The sequence below is a fragment of the Melanostigma gelatinosum genome (genome assembly GCF_949748355.1).
Source record: "Melanostigma gelatinosum genome assembly, chromosome: 12".
Classification (NCBI taxonomy): domain Eukaryota; kingdom Metazoa; phylum Chordata; class Actinopteri; order Perciformes; family Zoarcidae; genus Melanostigma; species Melanostigma gelatinosum.
This window is the reverse complement of record NC_136645.1, coordinates 20,599,167-20,616,808: the sequence shown is the minus strand read 5'-3', so window position 1 is coordinate 20,616,808 and position 17,642 is coordinate 20,599,167. Positions and strand designations below refer to the sequence as shown.

The 17,642-nt window shown below is 43.8% G+C and overlaps 1 protein-coding gene across 2 annotated transcripts in view; it reads right to left on the bottom strand.

Annotated features, from left to right (window-relative positions):
- The window catches only part of LOC306785768 (insulin-degrading enzyme), a 28,507-nt gene continuing 10,865 nt past the window's right edge, over positions 1-17,642 (bottom strand). Inside the window, exons 12-26 of one of the 2 annotated variants that reach the window (XM_079280226.1) lie at positions 17,328-17,430; positions 16,240-16,362; positions 15,722-15,804; positions 14,849-14,993; positions 12,475-12,585; positions 12,118-12,238; positions 10,852-10,943; positions 9,602-9,713; positions 7,725-7,892; positions 6,992-7,264; positions 6,169-6,230; positions 2,772-2,844; positions 2,596-2,663; positions 1,898-1,989; positions 1-1,316 (exon numbers count right to left, since the gene is read on the bottom strand). In XM_079280226.1, the coding sequence (XP_079136352.1) occupies positions 1,274-1,316; positions 1,898-1,989; positions 2,596-2,663; positions 2,772-2,844; positions 6,169-6,230; positions 6,992-7,264; positions 7,725-7,892; positions 9,602-9,713; positions 10,852-10,943; positions 12,118-12,238; positions 12,475-12,585; positions 14,849-14,993; positions 15,722-15,804; positions 16,240-16,362; positions 17,328-17,430 (1,669 nt within the window). In that variant the 3' untranslated portion in view covers positions 1-1,273. Of the gene's footprint in view, positions 1,990-2,595; positions 2,664-2,771; positions 2,845-6,168; positions 6,231-6,991; positions 7,265-7,724; positions 7,893-9,601; positions 9,714-10,851; positions 10,944-12,117; positions 12,239-12,474; positions 12,586-14,848; positions 14,994-15,721; positions 15,805-16,239; positions 16,363-17,327; positions 17,431-17,642 lie in introns of both variants that reach the window. The other variant, XM_079280227.1, reaches the window with a different exon arrangement.

Below are 17,642 nucleotides of genomic sequence, written 5' to 3'. Positions count from 1 at the left end.
TTCCATTCAGTAGTTTATTAACCAGAAACACACAGGAGACAATAAAAAGAATAAAGTCAAAATGTCACCGGACAATCAGTCTCTAGGGTCGTGAAAGACATTCAGAAATTAAAATATGCTTCCGACTCCTTAAATGTAACCCAATCACAGGTACTTCACTAGATAAACAGTGCACGGCTCTGTTGCTGATTCCTTCTGAACACTGCATGAAAACGGCTCGTCTCCATCCACAGGTGCTGTCCAGCTACGGCCTCTAACTGAGCTGCTGCTCCTCTTTGGGCTTGCACTACTAAAAGATCATAGTGCCTTTTTTTTTGTTACTTTAAAATAATTGAAATGATTTTGATCAGGTTGAAACAGCAAAACGCTAGAAAACATTGAAGAAGCTTTTGATACAGCACAATCATACAAGTACTCCCTTACAAACATTCTCCTCCCCAAAATCACTTTTCTAAAACTGCCGCATCATCATTTGAGCGAATGAACTCGGCCTGAGAGCAGGTAAGGAGGGGGAAAGATTCAAGTCGCAACTTTCTGGCTGTTTGAACAGAGTGGTTTGACTCAGCAGAGCCGGTTAGTGCCCGAGAGAGCGGGTCATGCCCGGGTGGCACTGACGTCACAATCGGCAGCCACTCGGAGAGGACAGAGTCCTGGACCTGGTTCAGGTCGGAGCTACTCAGCAGTGTGAAGCCACATCTCACTCTGCCTCGCACGGTTCCCTGTCCACGTCGTCCAGTTTATTGCTTAGTGAGAGAAGTGCATATATTGTTGTTTTTTTAACCCCCTTTTACATTCAAAGAAAAAAGCTATCTAGAGCACAGACCAGCAATTTAGGAGGGTTCGAGTCTCCAGGGTTTTGCCCCGGATCAGACCAGTCCAGTGCAACCAGAAACTAAATACTGACCCCCCCCCCCCCCCATCCCAGAAAGGCACACGCTGCAGAAAGTCTCACATGCAGACACAGAGTGAGAGAATCATGACAGTCTCCCTGGAGCTTTCCAAACTAAAAGAAACAAATACCGTCGCTGTCATTTCTTCAGTTTTACAAAAATAACTCGGCGGATTTGATCACATTCAGTGATGTGAACAAAGTAGCCTCATGACAGACTGATAAAAAGTATTTTTTTAACAATCAATCACTAGTAAAATGCTAAAAAAAACAGCATAGAGGTACCCCTGAGGTGTATGATTACATACTACTGTAAAAATGCAATAGAATTAAAATAAAAACTATCTTCCAGGGCACGGCTCTCCGTGTTTAGCAAACAGCTCCTCAAAGGGTCCCGACACTCCACCAGTTCACCAGCAACAAACACCTGCGAGGGTTAAAACCACAATTATTCAGCAGACGTTCTTCAGAAATGCAACAACTTGAATAAAATGCTCCGTGTGACCGAGCGTCTTTTAGGTTGTCAGGAGACAACAAATAAAAAGAGAAGACCTTCATGGAGCGGACACGATAAACCAGCCATCATTCTCAAAGCAGCACGTCTGAGCAGTTCAAATAAAAACGCCTCCTACTGTGAAGCCTCTGCAGTACACTTGGACTTGATTAAAAGGGATCGGGCCCCTCGTCTCTTTTATTATTGTTACGGTTGGTTCTAGTTCCTCTACAACAGCCTGCACAGTGTTGTGATGCATGTGAGACGAACAACATGGAGGTGGGTCTGGAGTGACTATCGCAGCTCTGTCCACAACCACGGCTAACTGTGGGAGTCAAATGCACGCGTTTCTTTCTCCCTCAAGCAGCTCTTCTAGCGGCTCCAGCCGGCCACTCGTGCATTCACATGCACCACACACACACACACGTCTTCCTGACAGGAAGCAGAGAGGGGGGTTGAGGTGGGGGACCCTCCCCAGCGCCTCCTTGCTGCACGTCGACCTGCCGGCCTCTCACAGTTTGGCGGCCATGAAGTTGATGTGAGGCTTGACCAACGGGAAGAGAGGAAGGCTCCTCTTGAACTCAGTCATGTCCTGAACCAGCGTGGGCTACGAGGGAAACAACACAACATCGTGATGTCTTCACATTACTCTGCTTCGTCTGTTAAACTCCCCTTTGTGCTACATGCACCATGTTTCTATGGTAAAGAAACCGCCACCGTTAGTGCGCTTGTTTTGCCAGGATAATCTTTCTAAGTTACTTTTTTTTTTCTTTATCTGTGAAAACAGATGGGTTAAAAAATTCTAATGAGTTAAAAAAAAAAAATATATATATATATATATATATATATATAAATAAATAAATATTTAAAAGGACACAGATGTTTCCTACCTGTCCAATGCTATTCTATATTTCTCAACAAATCCCATGAAAAGGACAGAGACCAAAAATGAGTAAGACAGTCTCTCCCATCATTATCCTGTAATGTCTGTGACGGACCAAACATACATATATATGTTCATGTTTAAACTAGAATTACTGCCCCGCGATTATGTCTCATCCAACCAAACGTCGTGGGTCCAAAATGTCATCATCATTTTATACAATTAAACATTTCTCATTGTTTAGGACTTAAAGTCACAAATATAACATCACAATCAGAATGAACTGAATATGACTCATATAGAAGCGTAAACACAGAACATGACCGTTACCTGTGGCAGGGAAGGAGCGGGGGCCAGGTTGACATCATTCTGAGCGGGGAACTCTCCCACTATTGGACCTGGTACACACACACACACACACACACACAGGTCAACCTGACACTGAGCGAACACACTGAGCTTCTAAACGAATCCCATGAAAGCGCCATGTGACTGCAGGTACTCACAGGAGTCCATCTCTCTGGACAGGACGTGCACGGACACCTTGTGTCTCTTCGGGGCTTCGACGGTCAGTCGTTCCTGCGGGGACACAGAACAGAGAGTGGGGGGGGGGGGCATAATTACTATGAACACAAATGGAAATGTCATGGGGATGATTCAGTCTGGATGGAGGATTATTTATTAGACTGACGATTTTGTTCATCTGCAGCCAGACAGCACCAACTCTGGCTGCCAAAAAAGAAAGAAAGAAAGAGAGAGAATTGTTCTGCGATCACAGCCGATACGACATTAGAAATGCATGAGGTTTATTCTGCATGAGGCCTGGAATAGTTTCTGCGGGGCTGAGATAGCGGCTGTGTGACGTCAGCCCTTTATCCCCCTGAAACAACACTGGCTGGCTGTCGTTATGGCCGCTGATATGCTGCGAGCGTCCCGTGTCAGTGTCACCTCTGTGGCTATGAATAGAAGCGGGAGGCAGGGGGAGATGAAAGCTGGGAGGGCAGACGGTCCACACACACACACACACGAGGTGGTGTGATCATGCTGTATATTGCGCAAACACTGCTCTTTTAACAAAACTGTGGTGGTTCTAACCAGCTAACCCATTATCGAGGGATTGAATTGGAACAGCTCAATTAATGCTTGAAATGGGTAATTAAAATCTCGCCTCTCAAACCAATCATGTTGCAGTTTACGTATAAAAATGTCATCATTTTAAACTTTTAGACAGCTGTTTGAAATCGTCACGATTAACATATGAATTCTTGAAACATGTTTTGGGGGGACGGACATATTCGAATCATTTCAACCTTGAGTGCAAGTAGACATTCGTACTAAATCATAGGGGACAGGACTAGATGAATCACAGCTAGCCAGATTATACGCTGAAATAACGACAATAGCACCAATGATGTTAGTAATAAATTAGAAAGAGGCAGAGAAAAAAACCGACTTCTACATGAAAACCGTGAGAAATAATTAGTTAAAAATCTTGTCTTCGCAAGAAAAGCGTCACAGGAGTCCCAGATCTCAGAGGAAATGTTGGACTCGCATGTCGGATCAGAACTGGGTGCAGTATAACTTATATTGGCCCCGGACCAAGGAACCCGACAGTGTATTTAGAACTGTATTAACTGATGTCCAGCGCTGAAGGATGATAAAGATCTGAAGCCAGTGCACCGTTCTAGGTACGGTCGTCTGTAAGAAATTTGAGCAAAAAACTGTAGTTAGTAGATATGATAAAAGTGTTTAATAATTCATAATTAATAATTCATAATTAGTCATAATCATAAGGGTTTTGGGAATGCATAATTAAGATAAACATAAAGTGATGTAGGAATAGTAGCTAAAAGACATGAAGCTTCTGCCAAGTTGCAGAAGTTTAACTTTCATACTGAAGGATTATTATAGAAGGGGTTAAAACGTAACTGACAGTCATTGAATGTGTTAGTAGACTCAGGGGCAGACAGCCGAATACACTCCTGGAAGTTAGCCAATAGGAATCGGGATGAATGGAAGAGGAGGTGTTTCGAACAGAGGTGGGAGGTTTAATTTCAAGTCTTTTTTCCTCTCTCTGTGTCATGGCCCTCGGACGACGGACGCGTTTTTCACCTGAGGAGCTGAGTTGAGGTTTTTGCAAATGGGGTTTTATTGATTTAATATGTCATGGGAGTATATACTCCAATGTATAACTGTAATCGTGCTTACATCAGTGGAATTAAATTCCTTATAATTGTAAACCAGTTTTGGTAGCGTTATTATTGCAGCGTGTGTCGACGGCACAAGGAAGCCGGCCACATGGCTCCGGCCTCCTCTTTGTTATGAGGTAAAAACTTCTAACATAACACGTCTAATTCGTCGCCTACGTACATCCGCATCCAAATTTGAAGAAAATCCCTCGAGGTGCTCCCAGAGATATCAGGAGAACGGGACGGACGGACAGACCTTCGTGCGTGTGGTGAAGACCAGCTCCAGAACATAATCCAAACCTGGACTCCGTTTAAAGGCTTCAGACATCAACAATGGACTGTGTCTGTGCTAATTTCCTCATTACTGAATCGTCAATAAAACATTTACGAGTTCAACTTCAAGCATTTCCCAGTGATTGATTGACCTCTGAAATATTCACGGCTCTCCCAGGTCATAACATGGTTATTGTTGTAATTAATGCAGCATTAACCACAAAGCACCACCATTAGGTCAGATGAGCTCATCATTTAGGCTGCCGCTGTGTTAAATGCACCCGGGGAGTCATTCGACAAACATTAGGTCGTGTTTCAACAGTAAACTACAAGCAAACAATTCTCAAAGCTCAGATTTGTTTGCCGTTTATGGTTTTAATATCTACTCATGCCAACGTGTGAGGGTTAGGATATCTGACTTTATTATTTAATAGGAAGCAGATAACCTAAACCGATTCAGATCAGACACCTTCATCACCCCGTGTGGCTACGGAGAGGAACATGAATGATGTTTCAGACCCTAAAGGTCAAAGTTGTATTTAATTGGCATTTAATGACGAAACAGAAACGCAGCACTTTGTCCCAATGAGTCTAAATGAGTCTTCTAATACGAGACTTCCTCAGAAAGAGAAGAGCCTGATTCACTCTAATCTCAGTCTTCATGTGATTGGCTAGACCTCGATGAGATGTGGATGTTAAAAACTGGGCAGCCAGTGTTAAGCTCTATAACGCTAATATGAATCAACATTTCATTTGTGTAGCTCAATATCACAAAGAGGGCAAAGAACAACTCCCCAAAAAAACCTTTAACGAAATAAAGAGGGACGAAAGCTCACAGAGGAGAGAAGTGCAATAGATGTCGTGTACAGGACGACAAAAAACAGTAAAAATACGATAGTCAAACTAGTGACAGCAATGATGAACAGAAATAAAATGATGACTACTGATTCCTGTACTCGACTATCGTCTTGCTTGGCAGAATAATTAATTTATGAATAAATGATTACTTGTTTTGTTTATGTTATGAAACCTTGCCAAGTAGTAACCGTTTTATGAACGCAATAAGCCATAAGAGGCCGTGATTTACCGATATTATACAATACCTAAGGGACGCTCCTCAGCACGATGCAGAGCCTAAACACAGACCTCACGTGCATACACTTTTTTTTTTTACACACACACACACACACATATATATATGTATGTGTACATATATATATACGTATATGTATGTGTACATACATACATACATACACATACGTACCTGGATATATAGGTACCTGGACCAACAACACAGTATTGGTGAGGCTCTGGTTAAATGTAATACACAGGTTTTCAATGTGAAATGACAATAATGATTTGAACAGACTCCCACTGCTCGCTGTTTCTCAGATGCAGTCCTGGAAAGCGACGTTCTACGACATGATGTTGTTCTACTTACTCTGTAGAAGTGCATAATGTTTTCCTTCGTCAGAGTCTTCAGGTAGGACACTTCAGTGTTATCTGCAACACAACAGGGAAAACCATCCATCACTCAACTGCATTTCTGGTCAAAGTTATTACTGCTGCATAATAATGCTCCTGGAAGCACCAGTGATGTGGTTCATATTAGTGGCTTCATTTCCACCGATATGCTGGACTTGAGCGGCCAGGTATCATTTTCAGTTTCGCTAATCGTTTGTTGATTGGAGAAGTCTTCCCAATTGTCTCTCTGTTGCTGTGAACAGGTTGATGGTAAAGCAAAGCATTCTGGTTAAACAGAATCGAACCATGGTAAAGCATCTTTGTACACAAAATGTAAAAGAAAAATGCTTACAACAACAGCAGCTGTGTGTGTGAGCTCTGACTAATAGCGGATGTTGTATGTTATTTCTGTGCCCTTGGCGTTGGGGCGTGTCAGCTGCACCCCCCCCCCCCCCCCAATGCTAGTATCAGTAATCACCACCACTCCCGTGGCAGCCTCAGTGTTGCCATCACTCAGGGCTTTAGGCAGATTACCAGTGAATCGGGCCCATTAAAATCCATTACGGCTCTCAGGAGAGGTGTAACATGATGCAGATTATCTCAGGTTCCGAATTTGTGCAACTCTAAGCAACATCCTGCTCACCTCTGGGACCGTCCAAACAATATGGATAAGTCTTCAAACTTGTATTTGACTTTTCTACGTAACACACAAGCCCCTTGTACACAAACAGCTGGTAGATCAGAGAGGTGCATTCTGGTTGAAACCTAAACACGATTGAGAGTTGGCAGAGAGGCCTCACCTCTGTCAAAGTTGTACTGTTGAGAGATGATCTCTCCCCAGTACTTGGCACACTCAGCAGACAGCTTCTTGGGCTTGTCCAGGCGGCGGATGGCCAGAGCCTGGATGTGCTTCTGGAAGGCTTCGTCGGCCATCTCCTCCACAGACTTCTCCATGGTGCAGAGGAACGCCTCCACGCGGCTCTCCAGGTAGTGCGGCGCCTTCTCCGACTGGATGATGAAGCGCAGGCCCTGCACCCCGTTAGCCCGCCGGGGCCCGCTGAACACAATGTAGCCTGGGGGGGGGGGGTATGATAGAGCTCAGCACAGAGGACAGACTGGGTACGGTGGCTTCAAAGGCCATTTTACTCTGAACTATTAGCATGGCAATCATACACTCATCTCCTTGAGCCTTTGTAGTGGTGTCACTGGAGTGTGTTTATGTCCTCATGTTATTCTTATTACCGTCTCTGTATCTTGATATTGACTTAGGGTCTGGCACTACTTTCAAGAAAACCCAATGCATTAATTCTCCGAGGTATTAAAGATCATCATGGTCGACAGCACGAGAATCTAACGACCAAATGCAGATTAAAGCGGCATAATCCTCAAAGAAAAACGCTTGAAACAATATTCAAAATACACGGCGAGCAGCTAAATTTAAGCACAACTGACAGTGGTTTTTTTTTTTTCCCTTGTCTTTATAAACACTTGCAGTCCACAGAATGTGTCAGACTAAATCTCCTGCTGGCTCACCCAGCTGCTCTTTGGTTCTCAGGGTGTTGAAGCAGGGCTCCGAGACGATCTGGCAGAAGAGCTCCAGCAGCATGTTGTCGTGGGTGGTCTGCATGTCGGTCTGATAGTAGATCTCAATGCCGCAATTGTTGTGCACCTCGTTTCTCTGCTGGTAAACATACCAGCCACCTGAGAGGAACAGAACAAGCTTTATTTGGAGTTTTTCCTGAGACAGAGGGGGAAACACGCACAGGGCTCTCAAGCTGAGCCTGGAGAAAAAATACACTTTCATATTTATTTCAGTTGAAGACTAAAGGCAGCGACTCAACTGAAGGAGCAGACTTGTGTTCTGTATGTCAGAGCGTGTTTGATACAGGCGCTCAATTCATTGATTCAAGACATTTGTATCAAAATATTTAAATAGTTCTATCTCTATAAACAGAATAGATATCTGCATATGAATGCAGAAGATTACGTTTTAAGAACGGGACGGGATTTTGGCGTTCAGGTTTCCGTTTGTTGCGCGGGGGGCATTGACCAATCACGTTTGAGAAATGCAGTGACTGAGCCAAAACCCCCGTGACCAATGAACTCAGATAAGCAGGGAAGTGAATATCACCAGCCTAGCTGTCCAGCTCTATATCATCCTTGTATGGATACAACAATCAACGCTGCCTAACAAGTCAGCTGTTCCTAAAGTAGATATGAAGTCACGCCCAAGCTTTTTGCTCGAGTCGTAAGAGAGTAAAACAGAGACGTTCAGACCAAGGACAGCTGAGACGGACGTTCTGAACGTCAACATCGTGCTTTTTGTTCCAAATCTCCTCTAGCCTTTCACCGGTGCTTTAAAATGTCTTATGAGCTGAAGATGGAGAGGAGCCATCCGCTCCTGCACTGGGGAAACTTGTTCCTTTTACACTCGGCCTCATTTTGTTTGAGTCCATTGTGATCAAGCGCACTTTGAATGGAGGACGAGCTGAGGCCCTCGTGCACATGCTGACTGGCTCTGGAGAGCGTCATGTCCAAGCGTCGTCTCCACATGCATCACTTCCCAACATGTCAAAGGTTTTACTTCCGTGTACTGAGCAGGGAAACGCGTCGATTAACAAAACTGTGGAAATGTCAGGCGGTGTGTCGTCGTGCGTTTTGTATTTGTAGGTATGCCAGTATGTTGTGCCTTTGCTACATGAAGAACGGTTGTTTTCTATTATAATCCTATATGGAGTATTAAAACGCTTGTCAATCACATAAACAGTGATAGCAGGCTCCGAAATTGTGTTTGAAATGTGGGCGTTGGGCTATCTTTCAGATTACATTTAAATCCCATGGTTCCTTTAACAAAGATGAATGTGTAAGCGGACAGATTAATGGGAACTTTCTGCTCTAAAGCTTTCAGCTGTGAGAGTAATAACGTGTTTTCTCAGATAGACTGTCAGCCAGTCTGTCATTTCATAATCCAACGTTATGTTTACATCCTTTACATCCTCCTGCTGCAGTCCTGCTCTGTGTCTGACTGGCAGCCTGGAGCAAAGCCTGGAAAAAAATCCCCCGGTGAGCCACGGGACGTCTCCAGGTGGCCCCGCACGGCTCAGGTTTTCCTCTCCACATAACGAGACTTTCCTAATGTAATCAGAAAGGCAACACAGGTGCTTTGCTTGGCGTGTGTGCGTTCATCTCTGAAGTGAGTGGAAGGTCCGTACCCATTTCGCCCAATGACGTCCATTTCCAGTCAGCGACCAGTTATGTTTCTCTGAACCAAATGAGGGATGTCAAATTCAATCAAGTCGTTACAAACACAGGAGTCCAGAGCGCTGGGTAAGGACTCCTCTGCATGGAGACGGGCCCCGACGCTTAAGAGTGCTCAACCAGGTGTGTGTGTGTGCGTGTGCGGGACGTACCGTCTGGAACCTGCACCTCTCTGTAGCGAGTCAGCTGGCTCGGGAGGAGGGGCTTTGATTGAGCATTTTCAATGAGCGTGTCCTCCAGCATCTGTATCATGCCAAGCGCAGACTAGAGACGAAAAACAGGGAGGGAAAACTAAACGTTTTAAGTCCACAAAAACAGTTTTGTTAAGGAAAATGCTACAACATTTAGCTCTGTCCAAGAAGTTGTAAATGAAGTCTGTTACACACACGTTCCCTTAACCTGGCTTCTATTTCAGGAAGTGATCTTCTGTGTAATGTAGCTTGCAACAAAATAGCTTTTTTAAATTGATGTTTTTTCGGAACATTTCCTGCCTTGTAATAGTCTCCGTTGCTAACATTAATAAATGCAAATTTCCCATCAAAACATGACTACAGGATTTGTCATCCATCATGCAGCCTCATATTACAAGGCTTCTTTGCAAAACGGCTTGGTCATGTTTTGCCTCACCGATGGCTTATCAGATTATGTTCCTAAACGTTCCTCATGTCGTACCCAAAATTACTTTAAAAAAAACCCACGTATGGTGAAGCAGCCTTCTGTTGTTCTGCACTAAAGGTTTGGAACAAACTCCAATCACACAGAAGTCAAGTAACTTCTGTTAAAAACTGAAATAATTATTTTTAAAACGCTCAAAACATATTTTTTACAATCTTAGTTTTTATTAATTCCACCTCTTTCTGACAGCATAGTTATTTTACTATGAGTTATTTCGCATAGTTGTTTTTTTATGATTTTTTTAACATCTTGTTTTGATTCTATTTTTAAGGATCTTATTATTTTTTGTGTCCCCTGTTTTGAAATACCTGCATTATTGATTTCTCTCTCTTGTGAAGTACTTTGAGCTGCAGCTTATGTTATGAAAATGTGCTACATAAAACGTGTATTACTATTGTAGAAGCAGGCCTGCACTGTAGTACCATGATGACAAAAAAAAAGCATCATTCCTCCCGCTGGTGAGACTAATTCTCTCTCCAACAGCCTGACGCTGTCATCATGACGAGGCGTAAAGCAGCTGGGACCTCAGTCACAGTGAAACTTGATCGCAGGATCTCAAGAGAGGTTTTTGACTGTAATCCTTTGTGACGTCATAGGAAGGCAAGATAAAAGGCAGAATGTCTGAAATGTTTGAGAATAAAAAAGTATTCAACATTCACTGAGAAAAAGGCATAAAGTAAAGTTGACAAAACGTTTATAAAAACGAAGCAAAAACACAGCGACAAACCTCCTTGGTGATGTTGCCATGGAGAAGGGCTTCAATATGTAACCGTGACAATAGCTGAGGTATGAAGGCCTTGAGACGTGGGAGAGTCACATCTGGAATACAGATCACAGAAAACAGCAATCAAAGAGCAATTTCCAGAGCTGCTATCAAGCATGAATCAGGGGGAAAAACTGAACTGTGTGTGGGGGCGATTTCGTCGCACAGCATTCCTGTCGCGAACATGACAAAAAGCAGACAATCATGCAAGCCTGGACACACACACACACACACACACACACACACTGGGGATGGCAGGAGGGTAACAACACTGATAAGGGAACAAGGAGGCCCTGGTGACTGGGCTGCAGGCTTTGGCCCTGCAGGTTAATTGAGTGTCATGTGAATTTGAGGATAGTCTGTGCAAACTCTGTGATACAAAAATATATTTTATCTCTCTCTCGCTCTCTGCCCTTCAGGTTCCAGACAGGCACTGCAGAGAGGAAAAGACTGCAGCTAGAGAGTCGGGGTGTAACTATTCACAAAACTCACGGTTGGGTTCAGTACGATACAGTGGCGCCACGGTTCGGTACGTTTCGGTACAGTAGAAAACTATAAATGCCAGAGAAATGTACTTGATTTTAAAATATATTTATCATTACAACTAACGTCATGAAGTTATTCTTTGACTTTGAACAATGATGGAACTATACCTGAGTGACCCATCTTCTGGGGTGTCTTCTTAGCAACACATAAGCATAAAAAACTAAAACTGCTCCTTAATGTTATGTAGTATTGTTACTTACATCTTGCTTACATCTTGTATTGTTACTTACATCTTGCAAAAGAGATTTTTAATCTCAATGGGACTACCTGGTTAAATAAAGGTTTAAAAAAATTAAAAATAAAAATCTTTTTTTTTTTTCTCAAACGTATTCGGTTCGTCATGCGTACCGAACCGTGAGCCTCGTACCGAACGGTTCAATACGAATACGCGTATCGTTACACCCCTACTCGGGAGGCATCTGCTGGAGAACAGCCTCAGCATTCAAATGAGGACGTCAGGAGGGAAACAAAAGAAGTAGCCCTCCAGCGATGGTACGCCACACACTGAAACTTAAACCCATGACATCACGCATATGAAACAAAAAAGAAACTGAACTTTCTTACCAACAGCCAGACAGTGATTCAGCCTCATACTACTATGAATTTCAGTGAACTCAGTTTGGACCGCAGTCGAAAGAAGGGGACTAATGAGCACCCTGAGAGATTAAGAGAATCCATCCTCACCATCTAGAGCCTCTCTGAGCTCGTCTTTGGTCCAAGCAACCTCAGTCATTAGCAGACGGAGGTAGTACATGGCGTGCTGGTGAGGCTGCTCGGCTCTGAAGTTATTCAAAGACCTCATGTACTGCAGGGAAAAGGAGAAGGCAAAGTCAGCTCAACGTCCACACTTTATAAACTGCATTTAAAGTAAAGATGAAAAGAACAAGTCAAATCTACTGCAGCCAATCACAATGGCTGCGATTACTTTACTGCTCATGTGTTGCAACATTCAGGGGCTCAATGGATTGCAAGTCATTCGTTTGATCGATCACGACTCATCACAACTTTGCACAGATGATGGGAGTTGCAGTTGGAGCTTACCGCTTCTTTGATGATGTCGAAGCGCTTCTCGTCTATCTCAAAGCTGGCCATCTTCTCAACGATCTTCTTCAGCAGGATGTGCTGTTTGTCACTGTAGCCTTTGACGGACAGCTGCGGCAGACAGTGAGAGAGGACGGATGGCATGTCATCAACAGACGGAACGACACGGTGAGCCTGAAACTATAGCTTCACTTGTTAACTTGACTTGTTTATTTGGTGTGGAATTACTGGCCGACCAGATGAATGTCAAGGAAAGCTCATCCCTCCGCCGCTTAAGATAAATCACCCCAAGTTACAAACAATACCACAAAACAAAATACCGAACAGCATGCTGGGTACAGCTTGCTCTCAGTTGTTAGTGTGAACTTTCACACCCAAATGACGCGTCTCCTCTAGTGTTGCAACTATGCCACGGCAGGTGTGTTGCTCAGGAGGAGCAGCGTCGAGTAGGTCGTGGTTTGGATGAGCGGTTCCCGAGAGCGCTCCAATAATGGAGGCCAAGCAGAAGTTCTGAAGGCACGTTTTCAACGGGCACTGCACGAGTTTAAAAATAAAACAGTCAAGGTTATTTAAAGCCTCTATTCTGCAACGTCACCCGAACCTCGTGGTCCTTCATGATTCAGCAAAACCTCCAGCTACATGGCTCTGCTCTCAAGACTCATCCCATCCGTCCCCACTCCCGGGATCTCTGCGGTGACACCCGTTAAAAGTAATCTCTCCTAACATCATTAACCTTGACAAAACACCCGGTCAGCCACACCAATACTGCTGAATCAAATCACTTACAGCCCATCACGCCACTACACGGCTGGTGTGCTGAGTAGCTGTCTCGAAGGACACACGGCAATCATGAGTTCACCGAGTGAGAGGAAGCTAAAGAATGCAGGTCACCAGGTCGTAGGACACAGGGTGGAGGGCGTTAGTGAGAGAGTTAGAAAGCGTCAGAAGGAAAGAGCAAAACACCACCACCGCAAAACACTTTCATTCAGAGGTAAGCTTGCTACTTTGCCGTGCAGCATTAAATCCCTGAAAGACACAAACAGCTGTATTCATAAATTGGGGGGGGGGGAAACAAAGACTTGTCTGATTGGGTGGTAGCTTGTAACTACGTCCATCAAACTTCCTGGATACGGATCTACTTCCAATGTCCTTTGTGCACTCACGTCAGCAGAAATGTGACAAGAAATATGTCAGAGAGTCGGCATCACTTTTCCTCGCGTCTTGCGACAGGCACACTTTTTCATCTACTACCAGTGTGACATTAAAACAACAAAAGCGAGAGAATGCCAGCCAAGCGACCAAAACAATAATTAGAAAGAGTGGGTAAAACCGTGCCATCATCCAGTCTGTTTCTCATTCTCCTGATAAATGAACATGCACCGTCGTTACCCTGAATGAACTCTGTCATATCAGTCACTCATGCGTCCTTGAATGAAGCAGCCAGGGTTCAGTACAGACTTAAAGCCTCAATAGTCAAACTGAACGCAGAAAACAAAGCCATTTCCACACTCTGTCAAAGCCTCAGCCCCCCCCCCCCCCCCCCACTTCAGACGGCTTACTTACGAGGATGGCATTCACCCCCGAGGCTACGCCGTACACCAGCCCTGCCAGGCGGGCTGCATATGTATACTCGTTTAAATCATCCTTCAGTAACCTGAGTGACAAGTACGCCATGTTGCAGTGCAGAGGGTCTGCATATAGGTAGCGACTAATGGAAGGAGGGGGGGGGGGGACAAAAATACATGCGTGTTGGAAATCAGGAGTTGTCAAAATAAATAAAATAAAACACACTAGACAATACAAGTACGAGTAGAATGATAAGAGGAGTATGTATATGCAGCCCTATGACCAGTTTTCTGTCTGGTAAAAACGGTCGCCATCAGATCAACCTCTAAAATCATGAAGCACCGCTGTTGGTGGAAGACATCTCATGGAGAGAAATGACAATCATTCGGTGTGCCCGACAACGTGAGAACATAATTACACGAAGGAGCCGTAAGGGTATCGCGGGAGGTGGATGAACAAAAAGGGATTGATGAAGGAGGAAGAGGAAGATGCAGACAGAACAGAGGCTGGACCAGGCAGGTCTGGGTTTGAAGGTTTGCGCAAATCATTGTATTTTTCTTTTCTTTCTGAGTTCTGTCTCAAATTGTCAGGTAGTTTGACAATATAGCCGATGGTCATATCAGAAGTGTCTAATTGTATCATCCTGTGTGTTATAAGCTTCCATTGTGGCAGCACAGATGTCTTAAAGCTCTCCGTCAACCCAGGCCTGGCTGAGCCACAGCCGCCCCAGTCTGAGGATGATGGAGGCTGGAGACGTGAGGTCTGGGATGCAGCGTGAGGGCGATGGGGAGGGATTGTGAATACTTACATACATCCCATAGACGGTATTTTGGAGGTCGTAGTTCAAGCCGGCTAGCTCGGCTGCATATGCATACTCGTTGAGGGAGTCCTTGAGGAGCTCAAGGTATAAATATGCCATGTTACAATGCAATGGGTCCACATAAGCAAAGGGGCTGTGGAGGAAACAGCAGAGGTCAAACAAAGCAGAGAGATATTTAACTGTACGTCCTACGCTGTCTCACAGTAGGAGCTGAAGGAAGTAGTGTACAGAACATGGAGCTACACATTAACTGTAGTCAGAAGGCGATTTGATGAAGATGCTATGCAAGTAAAATATGAAAAATATTTTTATCATTGGGCGGTTTGCACGAACCAGATCCTCCCCCCGTAAAAATCGACAACTTGCCTACCGACTGTCGTTAAATACGGGTGTGACGGTAAAAAAACATTCCAAATCAGGACGCTTGGTGTCCAACTTGTTGCAGTTTGTTACAACCTATGAACCAGAAGGGTTTGGCTGCGTTTCAGTCGACTGTTGAGAAACCACCATTTTAAAACAGAACATGTTCAGCTTCCAGTAGATTTATAGCTGCAGTGTCATACTCCCTTCAGCTCCTTTGAAAGATGCAAATAGTTTCATATTGCAGAGCAGCTATAGGAATTGTTGACATAACCGCTAAAAATAATTTTTCTACACGTTTGTTTGGCTGATTTCTTTTAATTATTGCTACTGATGGCTTACGTGCATTGCATTAATAACTGTACTCTCTTGTTATTATTATGATGATTAGAACTTGTGAGGAAACCCTTTAGTATTACCAAGTACAGAGTTGATGTGTTGGTGAGGACCTTGTACCTTAAGTTCCAGCTGAACTACAAAGGTTTACAGTTTGTTACGCACCTGAAGAACTCAAAGTTCAGGCAAGCTTTCGGCAGGAAGAACTTGTCGTCCTGCTTGAACCACACCTTGCTCATAGCAGTGTCCTGGAACAAATGAACACCACACAGAGGCAATTAGTATTTTCATATTCATGTCCGTCCTGTGCAAAGATAATCGTTTGCAGTCCCTGGAAATGACAAGTCCCACTTCAGCTGCACACCACAAGTAGAGAGTGAAGCATTCGCTTCATCATAAATTCAACAAAGTTACTTTGATATGAACAGATTACACAAGAGTCGCTGAGCAATAAAAGAAAAAAGGCTTCGTTTTACTTTCCTTAGAGAGTGGAATATGTACGCTGGTGTGAATATCTTAGCTCCTCAGATCTTGACATGATGGCAACAACAGTATTAAATGCTTTATGTCTCAATCACAATACCTCATTAGCATACGAAAGCATACCAGATATGTTCAACAATACGCAGGTAATGAAGCGAGACAACACTTGGAGTACAACACTGTGCGACTAAGACACTTGCCTTGATTAAAGTGGGTACTGATGGAGAGTCTTTCTCCAGAGGGTAGATCTCGAAGTTGGTTGGGATGAACTCGTTTTTCATGGGCAATTTGAACTTGCCGTTGAGGTCTGCACTTGCCCATTTCTGAAACACAGGCAGAGTTTAACACAACTGAAGCAGTAGTCATGCCCTTTTTTCTGCTTTATGATGTGTATTATTTTTGTGATTTGATTAAAGCACGTTCAGAACACCATTGTTTCCTTCCAGTTTACGATACCTCAACTTGTGTACCAACCAATACCAGTGTGTTAAAAACAAAAACAGTTTGACAAGTCATAACTTCCTCTCCAATATCCATTTTATATTGCTGTGAAAACATTTCAAGTTTTCTCCCAATACTCATTATTACTCAACGGTACTTGACCGCATCATGATGGAACTCAATGAAAGCTCAGTCAACTGATGTTAGCTCCGTTATTCAGCCAAGCAGAACTGTGCTGCCAATAGCAGACGTTAACTAGTTCTCCTCCTGCCGACTTCAACACAGACTTGTTCATAATGTAGCATTATCAGAGGAAATACATAGTCACATGTTAACCGCAGGTGTGTATTACTAGGTCCCATATGTGCAGTACGCATCAGGTAGTGAGTGACACGTGTTGTCGTTGTTCCTGTGTAGAGCAAATACCGGTGAGCTGATAAATAATATGATATCGGTGCATACACGATGTAGCATCCCCGGCTGAATAATGGTCTGGAGTCTTTAACTGATGGTCCATAAATCTTTATTGAACACACCGTAAGAACTTGTGCCTATATCGGCCAGGTGCTAAACTAATAAAACCGTAACCATCTTCCTTGTTTTTTAAAATCACTTTTCCACGTCCCTTTAGCGACTTTTCGTTCCGGTTTTGTACCTTCAAAATAAAAGCGCAACTGGAAATGCACCGACTGCAGTGACAAAACGTCCAAAATAAGAGACATGAAAAAGGAACAATCTATTAAAATACTCTACAGTCTCAGAGGTCCTTTACACACGATAATACCCGATCCTGCATGTTATGCTGTATCGGAGGCATTTCTGATTTTAACTGACTGCAGAGACTCACCTCGAGGGACTCCTCAGAGATGGCCTCCTGCTTGTACTGCGTGCCATACCACTCCTCCGTCTTGTCTGTTTGCCCTTCAAACGACTTTGATACCACTGCAACTCTAAAAAAGAGAAAATGAGAGAACCACTTTACACAGACACAAAAACCTCTCCGCCACAGCTGATTGGATACTCTCCAACTGGAACCACAGCACCAGACGAGATGGGAGTGGCATTGCGTTCGGATCATGTCTGAGTTGGTAGAGATTCATTAACAAATTGTCTGCCTCCAACTGATGAGCTAAGTGGCATTATAATGTCTAGCACTTTAATT